Raw genomic sequence first — 17890 nt, 5'->3', positions numbered from 1 at the left:
TATAAGGCAGTTATTTCTTAAGCTCCTTTCACAAATAGATCTCAGCATAAAAACAAACAAACCGAAAGAACCCATAAAACAAAACTGGAACATTCCTGTTGTGTGTAGCTAGTGTTTACTAGTAATTCAAAGTGTAATATTAGAATTGCTGGGTTGGGGAGAAGCTGTTTGGGCTAAAAACTATATTTTTTTAAATTACAAGCTATTAATTTTTTTCCAGAGACAAAAGAGAAGGTATTCAATTATTATATTTATGAAAACATATCTTCTTTTGAAACACTTGCCTACCTTCAGAGTGGGAGGTCTCATGACTTATAAATCAGACTATAGAGAAATATTGTTATATGGATTACGTAGGTCAGGGCATAAAAAAATCTTGTTTAATAGGCTGGGGGAACCACTCTTGATTTTAACCCAAGCATCTTATCCAAAGAGTAGCAAATTTTTCCACTATTTATTCATCAGTGCAAGCAATACTTATTAAGCATTTCTGGTGTGAATGCCCTGCCTTCATGTAAGTTACAAGTAAGAACTCCTCCTGGGACTCTGTATACTAGAACTCCTCTGCAAGGAGATGATGCAGTCAAGGCTTCCAGATGGCCTCAGGTTTCCCTTTCATTTGTGGCTGTGCCACATCTGACCCTATTGCTCTTTTTTGCTGCCAACTTATTGATGATCTAGACGTTCACAAGTGTTAGCTCCTCTGTTTATTCCATTGGGTTTAATCATCCTGGCCTTGCTCTGAGAAAGATCATGCAGTAGTACATGGCGGGACTTTCATTTATCTGGAAAAGTTCTGCTTCATTATTGAGGTGGGTGTTGGGCACAGAACAGTCACTCTCACAACTGATTTACTAGTTTTTCAGGCTAGAACCATGGGGTAATGCCAGTTTGCCTACCCTGGGAAATAGCTGTCCTTTGTGGATGGGGGACCTTGCCCATGGAGAGGTATTAGAGGGAATAGTGGGCTAGGAATGATGTGTGAGATACGACAACTTCTCTGCAGGACTTCCTGGTTCACCAATTCCTTGTTTTCTTTATGAGAATAATTATTTTAATATCCAGTAGAGGAAAACAACCTTTGAGAGAGCAAGAGTTTACTGTCCTTTAAAGAAACTTTGACTACCCTCATTCTGAGGAAATGAAAAAAAGCTAGAATCCTCAGGGAATGGCATGACCTCAGAGCCAGTCAGCATGAGGAGTGCTCAGGACCAAGTGCTAGCGGGTGACTGTCATTTGCAGTGGATATCTTCTTTCCAGCTTCCATTTTGGGTATGTAAAAATGCCAGAAAGAGTTAAATTGGGTGGACTCTCAAATCAGGTTCTATTTGGGGATAGAAGTTGTCAGAATGGCCTGATACGGTGGTATACACAGATATCCAGGTGAGGACACTTATTTTTCCCCCCAACAAAATCCTGCATGCTTGCTGTAATATTTACATGGGTTTTTCTCTCCCTTTCTCCATCCCTTTTGTATCCGGTATTTTTTCCCTCGATTCTTCCGTCTTTCCCAGGTGTGTTTGACAACTGCTCCCACACTGTGAGTGACAAGGGCTGGGCGCTGGGGATCCGCTCAGGGACCCACAAGGGAAGGCGAGACGCTCGCTTCTTCTTCTCCCTCCGCACCGACCGTATGAAGAAAGCCACCGTGGTGACTGGCCACAGGCGCTACCAACCGGGTATGTGGACACATGTGGCAGCCACTTATGATGGACAGCGCATGACCTTGTATGTGGATGGCACTCAGGTGGCTAGTAGTTCAGACCAGTCAGGTCCCCTGAACAGCCCCTTCATGGCGTCCTGCCGCTCTTTGCTCCTGGGTGGGGACAGCTCTGAGCAAGGGCACTATTTCCGCGGACACCTGGGCACACTGACTCTCTGGTCAGCCGCCCTCCCACAAAGCAACCTCCAGCACAGTGCTCAGCATCCGAGTGGGGTGGAGGAGCTGTCCACCTTGATACTGACAGCCACTTTTGAACCTTTAAAAGAACAGTGGGCTCCCTTTAGAGACGAAAAGTACCCGTGGCTTGAGGTTCTCCAGGGCTCTGGGCCAGAGCCTGAGATTCTGTCACCTTTGAAGCCCCCACCCTGTGGGCAAACGGCCTGTGATAATGTGGAACTGATCTCGCAGTACAACGGACACTGGCCCCTGCGGGAAGAGAAGGTGATACGCTACCAGGTGGTGAATATCTGCGACGATGAGGGCCTAAACCCCATCGTGAGTGAGGAGCAGATTCATCGGCAGCACGAGGCCCTGAACGAGGCGTTTAGCCGCTACAACCTCAGCTGGCAGCTGAGCGTCCAACAAGTCCACAACTCCACCCTGCGCCACCGGGTCGTACTTGTGAACTGTGAGCCCAGCAAGATCGGCAATGACCACTGTGACCCCGAGTGTGAGCACCAGCTCACGGGCTATGATGGGGGAGACTGCCGCCTGCAGGGCCGCTGCTACTCCTGGAACCGAGGGGACGGGCTCTGCCACGTGGAATGCAACAACATGCTGAACGACTTCGATGACGGGGACTGCTGCGACCCGGAGGTAGCTGACGTGCGTAAGACCTGCTTCGACCCTGACTCACCCAAGAGGTAAGGGACTGAGGGTGGAGGGGCTCTGCTTGTGGGGTGCATTTCTAACATTATTTTATCTTTTTGGCTTTTGGAGACACAAAAAAGGTTCACACAGTCTCAAAGTAAAACATTCTTCCCCCCCATCAGACATTATCTAGTTTTTGTGAAGTACTAGGTGTTACCTTAGGTAACTAGGGACACAGATAACTGAGAGGAGGGATGGGCATCCCAAAACTCACCGTCTGTGGAGTAGACAACTGGATCCACAATGTGAAATATGCCTGAAGACACGTGTATGGGTACTGGAGGAAGGGAAAAGCTGAACAACTTATTCTACAGGGGAGCCAAGGAATCTTCATGGAGAACAAGCAGGGTGTCCAGGAGTAGAAACCAATCAATACCAGTCACACATGACTATTCTTCCTGTGGTCTTAGGGTCTTAGATAACTAAATACAAATTCACATGGAGGTCTCACATCTTCTTAGTCTCTGGTATAGTCTGAGCATTTCAAAAGTTTCATGAAGATGGGACATGCCACCTCCAGCCACAAGTGTCTGTTTTGTACTGTTGCCCCCTTGAATTCCATTCTTTACACAGTATGCAGAAGGATCTTTTAAAAAAGATGAATCACATCCTATTATTCTCTTTCTTAAGATTTTTCCTCAGTACACTGAGAAATAAGTTTGGAATAAGATCTAAACTCCCTGTCTAGATCACCGGCTCTGTGGCAATTCCCTGCCTCTCTCTCCAGCTTCCTCCTCCCAAACACCTTCCCCACCCACACAGCATAGCCTTACTGACTTGATTTTGTTCCATTGAATAGATAAAGCTTGTTCCAGGCTTTGTGTTGGCTATTCTGTGTTGTTGAAATCCTCTTTTCCTTTATTTTCCCTTGGTGGGTTCTCTCTCATTCAAACATCTACTTGATTGTGACCTCTTGGGATGACTTTAAAGCAGCTACTTGGTGACTGTTACAGAAACTAATTTTATTTTATTTATTTATTTTAAACTTGTTAAAACTACACATAGCAATTAATTGTGATTCCCTGTTTTGTTCTTGCATATTTATGTGTCTGTTTGCCTTTCTCCTGCCTGGAATATCAACTCTATTAGATTAGGGGTCTTGTCTATTCTGTCAATCACTATATCCCCAGTGCCTAGAACAAGAGCTGACACATAGTTGTTTATCTCATGCTTATTTTGATGACTAAGTGGATCTGATATGTTTCCTGTTCTGAGATAGAATCCAATGAGAAAATTCTCATTCAATAGTTGATGCAGGAATTAAGGGTATTAGAGGGAAGTGGTAAAGAAGGGAAACAGGGAGTGAATTTGTTAATCTATATGTTTGGTCAAACTATCCCCTAGTATATAACTGGTGCCTTTGTTCAAATTATGAAAAGGCTTTCCTGAGCTAGAATATAAAGGACTGGATCTCAGCTCCCGCCTGATATCTGGATGGCTGCCTTTCTGTTGGATGTATTTTGTACATGGTATCCCTGTGTGTGGACAGTCAACTTGGTATCAGTTAATACTAATAGTCTAGTCTGCCATTCAAGCATGTGATATCAAGGATTGAGTGTGAAATTTGGAACCAAGGGACACAGTTAAATTCTAGAGTCCTTGCTACTTAACTAGGTATGCAAGTTATGCAAACCACTTTCTGAAACTCAGATGTGTTGTCTATATAATGAAGGTAATACAAAGTAATACTTTGTATTATAAATGTTTTAGGGTTGTTTTGTGAATCAAATGAAAATATAGGAAAGTGGTAGCTTGAAAGTTTTCAGTATACTCAAGTAGTTCTAAACTAACATTAGTTATTATTATTATTACTACAACTGACAGATTGGGAGCCCTTGTTTACATAGTAATGCACAAGGAACTGATCATATTATCAGAAATATTTCCATAAGAAAGTTTTGTGTGGGCTTAGTTTTTAGATTTTGATAACTTAAGCAGAAGCTAAACCTCCCTAACAGCACTGGGTAGCAACTCTTAGGATGAGGAAGCCTTGCCTATTCTCATTTTTCTCTTTGTTCTTTAAAACAACCCATTTCTCTGATTTGAGAGAGCTGTCTTTGAAAGTTCCCAGGCATCATTCTTCTCAGAGTTGCCCTTTATCTCTCTAAATGCCTACTGCCCTGCCCTTATTTGAGTGATCATAACTTACTGCCCTCACTGCCTGCAGAGTTGCCATGAGCACTCATTCCCTTCTATGTGTAGACCCAGAAGTATTTTGAACCTTTATTCATAAGGAATTCTCTTACCCCTACATAAAAAAACCCACTTTGTAGAATACAAAGGAAATAAACTTTTTGATAGTAAAAATATTTAAATCAAAGTAATAGGTGCTTATGGTTTAAAAAGTCAAATTGTACCAAAAGATATAAGAAAGAATAATAGTCCTCTCACTACTAACTCTTCTCTATCCTTCTTTGTTCTCTAGCCTTGCTCACCATAGGTAACCATATTTAATTTTTTTACCCCTCTTCTGGTATCTACCTACATATCTCCAAATATTCTATTTATATCACTTGATACATCAATTTTAAACATTATCCATTGACTTGCTCTTAACATAGAAATCAGACTCCCTTACATTTCTCTCCCTGTTTCATCCTTCCAGTATAGTCATTTTACTTTTTTTTTTTTTTGAATCAGTGGCAGTATTTTTGACATTGCAGCTGCAAAATATCACTTGTTATGGAACAAAGTATTCTATTATCTTTCCTTTCTGACATTCTTCTTCTCATTCCCTATACCACCCTTTTTGTCTATCCTTCATTTTTTCGTTTGTTCCTTCATTTGCTCCTTTCTATCTTCTTTTATTTTTTTCTTGTTATACTCAATTGTTTTCAAAGGCCTTATCATACCAGCTAATTTATAGAATATATTTTAAAAACAGTCTGGGGATGATGATTCATGCCTATAATCCCAGCACTTTAGGAGGCCAGGGTGGGAGGATAACTTGAGGCCAGGAGTTTAAGACCAGCCTGAGTGAGACAGCAGGATCATATCTATAAATAAAATAAAATGAAATAAAATAAAAGTCTTTTATACCTCTCTAGATCTCTCCCTTCTAGTTCATTCTATTCTTCTTTTCCAATATTGGCCAATTAGGCTTCTGTCTGCTGCATGGATGTCATTCTCAGATTTCTTTTCACTGCTTTTTTTGGGTTGGAGCCATTGTGTCCTGAATTACATGAATATATTTTAATTTATTGCCTTATTTTACTAGAAAATATCCTTAAGTAACTTTCTGAGAAAAGATGTTTTTGGTCATCTTTTCTGTAGCGGCACTTCTCAGAATGTTTTTATTCTGCCTTTCCAAAACATGATAGCCCAGTTACAACCTAAGAATAGGGAGAAGGGGGAAAGGGAGGGGAGGGAGGGGGGAGGTACGTGGAGGGAAGGGGATTAATGGGATTACACCTGCGGTGCATCTTACAAGGGTATATGTGAATCCTAGTAAATGTGGAATGTAAAGGTCTCAGCAAAATAACTAAGAAAATGCTATGAAAGCTATGTTAACTAGTGTGATGAAAATGTGTCAAACGATCTATGAACCAAGTGTATGGTGCCCCATGATCATATTAATGTACACAGCTATGATTTAATAAAAATAAAAAAAGGAAAAACAAAACAAAACAAAACACGATAGCTTGTGTTGGTATAGGAATTTTGAGTTGGAAAACATTTTCTCTTAAACTTTTGAAGAAATTCATAAATTGCCTCTACCTTCTATTCTAATAATTGTATGTGTGTGTATGTGTTTTGAGACATAGTCTCACTCCATTGCCCAGCTCACAGCAACCTCAGACTCCTGGATTCAAGCAATTCTGCCTCATCCTCCCGAGTAGCTGGGACTACAGGTGCCCACCACAATGCCAGCTACTTCTGTCTATTTTTAATTGAGACAGGATCTTTCTTTTGCTCAAGGTGGTCTCCAGCGTCTGAGCTCAAGCAATGTTCTTGCCTTAGTCTCCCAGAGTATTAGGATTACAGGTATGAGTTACCTGGCCAATTGTGTGACTTTTATTGGTGGATGTATATATATGGATGTATATATATGTGTATATACATCCATATATATACATCCACATATATACATCCATATATATACACACATATATAAGCGTATTATACACATATATAATATCAAATAATATATATCAAATAGTATATATATGTATGTATATATAGTCACATATATATATACACATATATATACATCCATATATACACACATATATAAGCGTATTATACACATATATAATATCAAATAATATATATATCAAATAATATATATGTTATATGTATGTATATATAGTCACACACATATATTTATTTATTCCTTTTGAAAATCTTTTAGAATGTATTTATTTATTTTTTTAAATCATAGCTGTGTACATTAATGTAATCATGGGGCACCATACACTAGTTTCATTAATCCTAGGAAGGCTATGTTAACCAGTGTGATGAAAATGTGTCAAACGGTCTATGAAAATCTTTTAGAATCTTATCCTTAGCTTTGTTACTTTAGGCATTTTTAACAGAAATATTTTACAGAATAGCCTTTTATTATTCTTTTGTTGAACACTCAGTGGATCCTTTCAATTTGGATACTTATGCTCCTTGGCTCTGGAAAAAATTTCTTAAATTACTGCTGCAATATTTCTTCATTCAGTTTTCTCTGTTCCCTTTTTTCTGCCTGAGACTCCTGAGGCTCCTAAGGCTGAATCTACTGAATTTATTCTTTGTCTCTTTTCTCACATATATTTTCTTTGTTATTTTCTTTTCTTTCTTTTCTTTTGAGATTTCTTTGATTCTTTTAATTCTTTCATTTATGTTTTTATTTTAGAAATAATACCATTCAAACCTTTTTATTCTTTTAAATTAATTTTCTATTTTTTATGTTACAGATGCAAACTTTTCTGAGGATAAAAATAAGATACACATGGAATATATTTTTCACTGTATTGTATCTGATATATCTGTATTAACTCTTTTTTCATTTTTTAAAAATTTCTCTCTGTCTTTCATGCTGGTTAATTTCCTCAAATGTCTAGTGCTTATTTATAGTAGATACCACACATTCAAATTTCTATTTATGATGATCTATAAAAAATAATTATCTATAATTTTCCTATTTGAGAAGAAGAAATCTGAAGGCAGAAACACAGTAGAGAGGAGAGGTTTTCTCTTTCCCAACTCCCTTCTTTTCATTTCATATATAAGTTTTTCCCTTTACCTATCCTGTGCCTTATATTCTTTGGGCTGAATTTTTATTATTAAAAAATTAACTTTTTATAACTTTCATTGACAAGAACAATATTTCAAAAACCTATCATTTATCAAGTTCCTATGATGTGCCAGACATGAGCTAAGCAAGAGGGGGAAATATAAAGAAAATAAAAAGGGGGCGGCGCCTGTGGCTCAAGGAGTAGGGCGCCGGTCCCATATGCCGGAGGTGGCGGGTTCAAACCCAGCCCCGGCCAAAAACCAAAAAAAAAAAAAAAAAAAAAAAAAGAAAAGGAAAGAAAAAGGATAAGTGCTAACACTTTAGAGGAGGGATTCAGTAATTTTATCTAAATTCGCAGGGTTTACCTTTAGGCTGAGGCACTAAAAGCAGAACCTGGGGTACATGGTATATAGACTGCTTTTCTGTGCTATGGCTTGCTTGAAAGGATTTTGGATTCATAAAACATAGGTATCTGAGTTTCTTGAGGTCCTATGACTTGGGGCAGTTAGTGACTATCTCTAACTCAAGGACCTATATATGGCATCCTTATTTTTATAATTAAGTCACAGAGCTCAAGCTCACAATTCTGTTATACTGTGACCCGGAAGGGATGCAGTTTTGACAAATGCTTTACCAGGCATTTATTGAGCAAACAGTGTTCGAGACACAAAAAACTTTTACTCAGGAGCTCACAGTTCAATAGGGGATAGTAAACAGTAGGAAGCAGACTTATAAATAGATTACAAACATGCAAGTTCATGACTGACGTTTGAACATTTCTCCTCACTTCCCAAATCTTACTCAGTCTTCCTGCTCTGGTTTGAGTGTGTCCCCCAAAGTTCATGTGTCTAAAACTGAATCCCTAATGCAACATTGTTGAGAGGAGGGATTAACTTTTACCTTTAAGAGGTGATTAGGTCACTAGGGATTTACCCTTATGAATGGATTAATGTCATTAGCACAGGAGTGAGTTTCTGATAAAAGAATGAATCCATCCCTGCAACCTGGCATGCACATGACCTCTTGCCCTTTTGCCTCCCATGGTGGGATGGTGCAGAGCAAGAGGGCCCTCACAAGGTGTGTGTCCCTTGGCCTTGGACTTCATAGGCCTATAGACTTCTGGAACTATAAGAAATATGTCTCTGTTCTTTGTAAATTACCCAGTCTCAGTTACTCATTTATAGCTCAAAATGACTGAAGGTGTTTCTGCCCCCTCTCCAGCCCCTACAACCACAATTTAACCTAAAGAAGTTCCTTTCCCAAAGCCTCTGAGAAGAGGAGACAGCCTGAAGAATCCAGCATTAAACATCTGTAACCCAGATGGGCCTATCAAAGGGAGAGTATTTATCAGGCTTGAGACTGGTCAAGAAGAGATATGAGTTACTGATATGTTACCCAGCCAGTTGAACAGGATTATCAAGATAAAGGAACTTGGAAATAAGCATGACTACATGAGCCAGATGTCTATTACCACCTGGTAGCTGCTCCAAGAAAGGGTCTACAAGAGTTGAGGGAAAGAAAGGAGTTGAGGGTTCACTTCAATAAAATCCTAAGTATCATTGACCATTCCCTATGGGAGCTGAGCCAAGAGACTTTCTGCACCTGGGGGGACTTGACTTCCCTGACCTTTACAGGCTGCAGCTTCTTTTTGATCATTAATTGTTTCTGTTCTTATTTTCCCTAAAATTATATCTCAGAGGTAGGACTCCGCTGCTGCACCTACATTTCATGCCTTGCCTTCTCTCCTTTTCCCAACAGAATTGAAATAAGTACCCACCAAATCTGGAACTGTGTGCTTGTCTCACTTCTTTGGCTTCTCTGTCTCAGATATCATAATATTGTTATGATGAGAAAAAAAGTCTCCAAATAAAAGCAAAGGGCTAACCACTGTTTAAGCAAGGCATCCCTCACCCAGTGTCTGACAATGCTGTGACTCACACAGTAAGGTGCTGTACATTTGGTTTGTGAAGCCTGAAGTGGGTTAACATCTTTATGTGCTGGCACCTGTCTCTTCTCCGTCTCATTCCCTGAGTTTTGCTGCTGGGGAATTCAATGGTGGAGTGCTGCTCTGCAAAGCAATGCTGGCACATGGCACACTTCCCTCTAAAGAGGTTCTCAAGAGGGTAGCTGGGAGGTGCTGTGGAAGGTAACACAAAGAGTAGTGTATCTTGGGACAGGAGGTCACATGCATATGGCATCAAAGGGAACAGGTGGAGAAGTTGGTGCTGCACAGACCTAGATGCTTGGGATTAGCTGTGCTTTGCTCACCGCACTCTAGCTGTTGAGTCAAAGGAATAGTTGGACTGGGCCTCTTGCAGTGGCAGGTCTGTTAAACATCAGCCAGGCTTCATTATAGGTTTCTTTTGAAGTTGAGATTCAAAGTTCCCTGAAGCCAAAGAAAACACACATGGGGTGGGGAGGGGATCAGTGTAAAGGGTAGAAGAGGGCAGGGAGAAAAGAAATGGAGGAGAAACTATAAAACTAAACAGCAAGAAAACTTCTCAATCCCTCCACTTCAAATCCATAAGCAGTACCAACTCTAAAGAGAGGATTCTCATGGCACCTGGCAAGGAGAATAGAAGGAAAGAAATAAGAGAAGATTATATAGATAGGTGCAGAAAGTTTACCTACAGATGGAAATATCTCCTGGTTGTTTTCCAACAAGCCAATTTCTCCACAGTTCCAATAGGCATCAGGTTATAGAGTAAAAGAAGTTCCCAGGTGTTCTGTTCACCTGGCTGTGTGACCCTTCCTTCTCAGGTGAGTGGGGAGAGGCTTTTATTCTCCTTTTCATGGTTATTTTTTTAGCCAAACAGACAAAATAGTGAGCAAGCCATTTGGTATGTCTGGATTAAAAATATTTCCTCTTAGAACATTTTTAGGAGAGACCCTATCTCCAGCCACTCTTGTTCGAGACACTTGGGCATTTTCCTAGGAGTTGGGGTGCTAGCCCTGGGACCCCAGATGCCAGTCCGCCTCAGATGATTTCACTTAGGGATTCCTTCCTAGAATTTAAGCCTAGGAGTCTGAAAGACAGACACACACTTAAAAATGTTTTCTTTCTTTCTTCTTTTCTCTAGGAACTTTGTTTTTATGTGATTTTAGTGACTTAAGAAAAGTCAAATTTTGTTTTTGGGCCGGCCTTCCCCTACCCCAGACCTTCCTGCTCTTAATGTCAGAGATGTAAGGTGGGCAGTGGGTGGAGCATACACAGTAGCACTTTTGTAAAGTGACCATCTGAGGGGGACTGTAACAAACTGGTTAATATATGGACGTGGTCAACATAAGGAATTAGGCCTCCCGTTCTGATACATACATGTACTGCATGTCCAGTCTTTGAAAATTAGGTGAACTTTAAGGAGGTCTACTGTAGTTAATCTGGGTGTCAGGGGATTTTCTGAGCACCAGCCCTGAATGCCAAAGCTTTTCTCACTTCTTACCTGCAACACTGCTCCATTGCTGTGGACCTGATTGCCCAAGCACAACCTCGAATAACTAACTCTTCCCCACATGTCAAGTCTCCACTAGGATGTCCCTTTTTCCTTCCTGTGAATATTCCTCACGTAGGTGTTGGCTATCGCATTTGTATCACTTCTTGCCTCAATGCTGCTGCTGCTGCTGCCACCTTCATGCAGCCCCCTATGATGTCTCACCTGGGTCACTAAAGTAGCCTTTTAACTTCTCTCTCACCTTTGCCCTTGTACTCCTACCCCTGGTCTATTTTTAACACAATGACCAGAGTAATCCTATTAGAGTATAACTCAGGTCAAGTCATTGCTCTGCCTCTAATTCTCCAGCAGCTTCCCAGCTCACTCACAAAGCCAGCAGGATGACTCCTGTCTACTGTCCCTACCTGATCCAGCATCAGTCACCTATGTGGCCTAACCTCATCCCATATCCTCACTGCCTATGGTGTTGCAGCCTTCTCACTGTCCCTTGACTTGCCAGACATACCCCCACTCCACTTTTCAGTGGCTTTTCACTTTGCTAGAATAGTCTTCTTCCAAATTTCTTCATAACTAACATTCCCACTTCCTCCTGGTCCTTTTCCAAAGTCACCTTCTAAAGGAGACCTTCCATGGTGACCTCATCTAACATTTCACACACTACCTTGACTGATCATGGTTTCTTTTCTGCTTTAATTTTTTTTTTCAGAATTTATCACAAACATGCTGTTTTATTTATTTTGCTTAATGTCCCTTCTTCACCACTAGAATGTAAATTCCACTGAGAAAGGGGTTTTGGTACATTTGGGTTACTATTATATCTTAGCACCCAGAAGAGCAAAAGAAAAGAAACAGACGAAGTATTCTACAAATAATTGTTAAAGAAAAGAATGTTCTTACTCTAGTACAGTGGTTGGCAAACTATGGCCCATGGACTGAATTTGGCCCACCACCTGTTTTTCTAAATGAAATTTTATTGGAATACAGCTACACCCACTTGTTTACATATTGTCTATTGTTGCTTTCATGTGGTAGAGTTGTGTAGTTATAACAGAGACCATGTGGGCCACGAAGCCTAAAATATTTAACTATCCTTTACAAAACAAGTTTTCCAACCCCCTACCCCAGTACATATTTATCATACTGTATTGTAATTTCCCTGGGTTGTCTGTCTCTTGCACAAGACTTTAGACTCTTTGTTCATATTTCTCAGAACACAGGAAGTGCTCATTTGATAATTTAAAAAAATTAATCAATGATATGGGGGAATGGCAGGGTTGAGCAAGGGTTTGGGTAGGGTAGAAATTCATAGGTAAAGTATACTAGTCTGTATTGAGAAAAGAAGGTTACTCAGCATCCACACTATAGTGATTTTTTTTCTACTGGTTTCATCACTGTGGTGGAATTGATACATTCAGAAGTAAGTACGGTAACTGACAATACTCATGGTGAAGTGTGACTATTTTAGATAAGGAGGGAATGGCTTTAAACCATTTTCTTCATTAACTTGTTATTTGAGTAGCTACACTCCCACATGGCTCTGAGAGCCTGAAACATAGAGTATGTTTTGATGAGTAGAGAAATAGTCAGCTACTATAGCCAAGGAAGTAAGCTGAATCATCTTTATCTGGGGAGATGGGACATGAGAGAAAGCGCAGACCCCTAACAAGAGACACAGGGCACTCTAGATGAATAGAATCCCTTTGAAAGGATGTCACTGACAGCCAAGATTCTTACCAAATATTTCCATTAGGATTTTGTAGTTAGTTGTAAGGAACAGAAATCCACTCAAGTTGAGGAAAGAAAATTTATTTACTGCAAAATTTCATGTGGGCTGGAAGTGGAGCTAGAAGTTTGCAGAGATCGGTGCAGGTTTGGGAACTCTGTTAATCTCTTGGAGGCTACCTCTTTCTCTACATCTGAGTTCATCTGCATCATTCATGTCTTGCTGGCAATCTGCTAGATTACTCTCTGCTCCTGCTTCTTTACAGTTTTAGTTTAAACACTTCAGCTTACTGTGGCTCCTGGTTTATCTCACTGAGTTTTTTCCTTCCAATTCATATGCCACTGCTAATCACATTAGTTTCTCTCAGTATCTGGGTTCAAATTTTGAAGATAGTCAATGAACTGGCCCAACTCATCTTAACATGTCAGTTCAGAAGTGAGAAGTTTCCCACCAGCTTTGGATTCAAACAATGGTGGCCAAAAGATGAGGCTAGCCAGAGGGCTCCTCCAGGTTCCAAGGCAGCATTCCTCCTCCAGCTGGTGCCAACCTGCTTTGGGGAGAGTGAGCTTGTTTCTCATCTCTACTTCTGGAGATGAAACTCCTGACAGCCATAGATTATCTCTGGTACTTTCCTTTTCCTTAGACATTTTAGATCTTGGTATTCTTAGTGATGTAACTCTTGCAGAATTTTAATACCAATTTTGTTTCTGGAATTCCATGATTTAAAACTCAAAACCAAATATGTCAGGATAATTCAGGTAAGACACCTGGTTCATAGTAAGATTTTGTGTATATATATACATATATATGAAACAAAGCACTTTGCATTTGAATTATTTGATGTTTACAACAAATCCCAAGAAGTAAATATTTTGTTATCTACATTTTATGCATTAGAAAACTGAGATCTAGATAGTTAAAACAACTGTCATTACGCAGTGGCAGAACAAGGATTAAACTGACTTCAGAGCCCATGTCAGTTAACCAGCACTCAGCGTTGTATGTCAGGCATACATCTTACCTAGTAAAAATTTTAGCTAATAGTGAGTAAACAATAAGTATTTGTCAATTTTTAACTATACAATGATTGTTTGGAGAATATATACTCAAAGAGATGAGGGAAAGGAAAGGAAAATTACTATGGGTTTAGTGACTAGGGAGGACTTTATAGTGGTGAGCTCCTTAAAACACAAGCACTGCCAAGCAAGGGAAAGAGCTTATCAGACAAGAGCAATGATATGAACCAAAGTCCAGAGGTGCAAGCATACTTGGGCCACTGTAAGGAGAATAACTTGGAAGGAGGGGAAATTTCATAGAGAAGTGTGAGAAAGAGAGAAAACTGGAAAAGACATATTGAGACAACAGTCCTTAGATGTTGGGCAAATGGATTTGAACAGTAGGCAATTGAGAGGCATAGGAGATACATGGAGATATGTATCTGCTTTAAGGTATATATTTTTTAATAGCTATCATCTCTCTTAGATCTTAGATCTTCTTTCTGGGGTCAATTTCCTTATTCCTGAAAGATATATATATTTAAGAATTAATTTTATTAAACATCTACCAGTCCTACAATTTCTGAGTTTTTGTTTCTACAAAAATGTCTTTTTTTTAATTGTTGGGAAATCATTGAGGATCCATTGAGCCAATTTACACTGCTTGCATTTGCTGAGTGAAGTCCTCTGTTAATAGTGTCCCCCCCCAAAGAGGTGTGTCACACACCGTGGCCCCACACCCCCCTCCTGCCATCCCTCTTTCTCTTCTCCCATTCCCTTCCCCCCACCATGTACTAGCATCGATTGTCCTCATATCAGAATTGAGTACATTGGATTCTTGCTTCTCTATTCTTGTGCTGCTTTGAAGAATGTATTTCAACTCCATCCAAATTAATACAAAAGATGTAAAGCCCCCATCCTTTTAACAGCTGTATAGTATTCCATGGTATACATATCTTATAGCTTGTTAATCCATTCCTGGATTGGTAGGCACTTAGGATGTTTCTACAGCTTGGCACTTGTAAATTGAGCTGCAAGAAACAGTCTAGTGCAAATGTCTTTATGATGAAATGATTTTTTTTCCTTCTGGTTAGATGCCTAGTAATGGGATTGCAGGATCAAATGGGAGATCTAGCTTGAGTTCTTTAATTTATTAAAAGATAACACTGTTGGGATACACATATAGATAGCTTGCTACTTTCACTCATTAATTTCTCTCATCACTTTCTCACATCAAAACAATATGCTGTCTTCTGGTTTTCATTAATAAAATTGAAAAGTGAGCCAATTGTCTTTCATTTGTATCTTCCTTTTCTCTTGGGCTATTTTTGAGATCTTCTTTTTGTCTTTTTTCTTCTACAATTTCACTATGATATTTTGATGTAGACTTTTCCTTATTATTATACTTGAGATTTATTGATGTTCCTGAATCTAAGCATTCATGCCATTATCAATTATGAGATATAAGTTATATCTCTTCAAATATATCCTCTTTCTAATTTTCCAATTTTCTTTTTATGGATTTACAATTAAATATCTATTATTATCCCTCACTCTGTCCTCCCTGTATCTTTTTTTTTTTTTTTGTAGAGACAGAGTCTCACTTTATCGCCCTCAGTAGAGTGCCATGGCATCACACAGCTCACAGCAACCTCCAACTCCTGGGCTGAAGCGATTCTCTTGCCTCAGCCTCCCGAGTAGCTGGGACTACAGGCGCCCGCCACAACGCCCGGCTATTTTTTGGTTTGCAGTTCAGCCGGGGCCGGGTTTGAACCCACCACCCTCGGTATATGGGGCCGGCGCCTTACCGACTGAGCCACAGGCGCCACCCATCTTCCCTATATCTTAATGACTGTTCAGTTTTTCAATATCTTAGCCACCCTGTGATGGATTTGTGTAATTACCTTTGTGTTTCTTACTCAGTTGACTCTTGAGCTTTAACTAACCTTCTCTTACAAACTACCAATAATTTGTAAATTTTTATTAGTATACTTTTCATCTCTATAAGTTATATGTAGTTCATTTTCATATCTGCGCATTTTTATTAACTTCATGGATATAGAGTCCATGAAGTCATGGTATGGATTAGAAGCTTCAATAGGGCTTGGGCAGCATAGGGACACAGCAGGAGGATGGTATTAGTGGAGGGTGTGTAAGGAAGTAAAGTAAAGCCAAGTGCTAACTCCAATCATTTTTGATCCCCTATGTCTGGATTTTTGTAGTATCTTACCAACTGTCTTTCTATTTCTAGTCTAGGCCTAATTGACCTGTCTACCTTAAAATGAGACTGTGAAATTCACATGAGATAATGCTTGATGAAAGCACTTTATAAATTGAAAATATTTTACAAATGAAAATGTGTGATGAGACATTGTATTAGATTCAGTGGGGAGTTACAAAAGATGGCAAATATTCTCAGGAGACATTGAGGAGGTGATTGAAGAGAAAATTTGGAAAAGGTATTCATTTCAGTGTGGAATTTGTAGGGCAGGATCATGTCTTACATTGTAATAAAGATTCCTCATGAAACAGAAAGCACGAAAACTTAGTCATAAAGACACATAGAGAATCTGTGCCCTATCTCCCCTCAGAGATATCTTTCATAGTTGAATATAAAAGGTACAATGAGCATCTCATTTGTACTTTACTAGGCTTTCAAAAAGATTTCTTGTTTAGGAAGGCCCATGTTTACCTGTTGTGCTCAGTGCCCAGTGAGTCCTCAGAATTGCCTGTTGAATGAATGCTGCAAAGTTGAGGGGATGGTCATAGCACTGAGAACTATGGCAGGGGTAGGATTCCAAAAGTATTGAATGCTGGACTCAACACAACATTGTGAAATTTACAGGATGAACTTAGGGTTTAGAATATGAAACAGTGTATAAGCCAAGCTGGTGGAGACCTGTGTTTATAACAGTCAATGTAAAAATTATCATAGGTGTTGGGTGGCTATGAGCTTCATATAAAACAAAAATGTGATGTGGACACTAAAAATATGCCAACAAACTTGGGCTTTGTTTAAAAAGAGAAAGTGTCCAGATCACTGAAATAGATGCTCCACCTACACACAGTCCTGGTCATACTTTGTCTGGAGTCTGGGCTCAGTTCTGAACACCAGATTTTATAAGGAACAGCATCAACCTGGAGTACACCCAAGGTTTAGGGGGAGAGTGGTGATGATCAAGATGGTATAATGACCCTGTTCTCTTTCAAATATGAAGTTTTCACTTCTCTCTGCTTGATTGAGGAGCTAGTATAAGGGCTTAAAAAATGAGTTATACTAGCTTCCTTTGCGTGTCATTCATTCTTGCATTAATTTAACCTTAATTGAATATACTGTGGCTTAGACATAGTGGCTGGGGATATAATCCTTGTCCTCAGGGTTCAGACATGCATGCGTATCATTGTAATACTGAGTAGAATAAAGCCAAGTGCTATCTCTGATCATGTGTGACTCCCTAAGTCTGGGTTTTTGTAGTAACTAACCAATTTGTTTTTCTGTTTCTAGTGTCCCTCCACCCTAACCACTAATTTACTGTGCACACTGTCATCAGAGTAATCATTCTAAGAATCACGTCAGTGCTTTCCAACTGGAAGGACTCAACTGGGAAGGGAATAGGGATTTGACATGTTCTTGAAAGACAAGGAAGTAATGACAACAGAGAATTGGCACCTGGAATTTAGTATAAGAGGATTAGCTCAAATAATAACTGCCATTTATTCAGTGACCTAACCATTAACTGTGAAAACAAGGCAACATTACAGGGCATTTGTGGTCCAATATTAAGAGAATAATTGTTCAGACTGACTCTGTGCGGTGCATACTACTTTGAGTTAAATACATTTTGTAATTATACCTAGATAATCTGTTCAATAGTTTGTCTATGCTTTTCCATAGATTTTAATAAAATG

The 17890-nt window shown here is 39.6% G+C and overlaps 1 protein-coding gene across 2 annotated transcripts in view; it reads left to right on the top strand.

Annotated features, from left to right (window-relative positions):
* The window catches only part of PAPPA2 (pappalysin 2), a 300676-nt gene that overhangs the window by 39114 nt on the left and 243672 nt on the right, over positions 1-17890 (top strand). For both annotated transcript variants that reach the window (XM_053607820.1, XM_053607821.1), the window contains exon 2: positions 1515-2586. In XM_053607820.1, coding sequence (XP_053463795.1) covers positions 1515-2586 — 1072 coding nt within the window. The remainder of the gene's footprint in view (positions 1-1514; positions 2587-17890) is intronic.

Source organism: Nycticebus coucang, chromosome 10 (genome assembly GCF_027406575.1).
Source record: "Nycticebus coucang isolate mNycCou1 chromosome 10, mNycCou1.pri, whole genome shotgun sequence".
Classification (NCBI taxonomy): domain Eukaryota; kingdom Metazoa; phylum Chordata; class Mammalia; order Primates; family Lorisidae; genus Nycticebus; species Nycticebus coucang.
The sequence above is the reverse complement of the archived record's forward strand: the minus strand, read 5'-3'. Positions and strand labels throughout refer to the sequence as shown.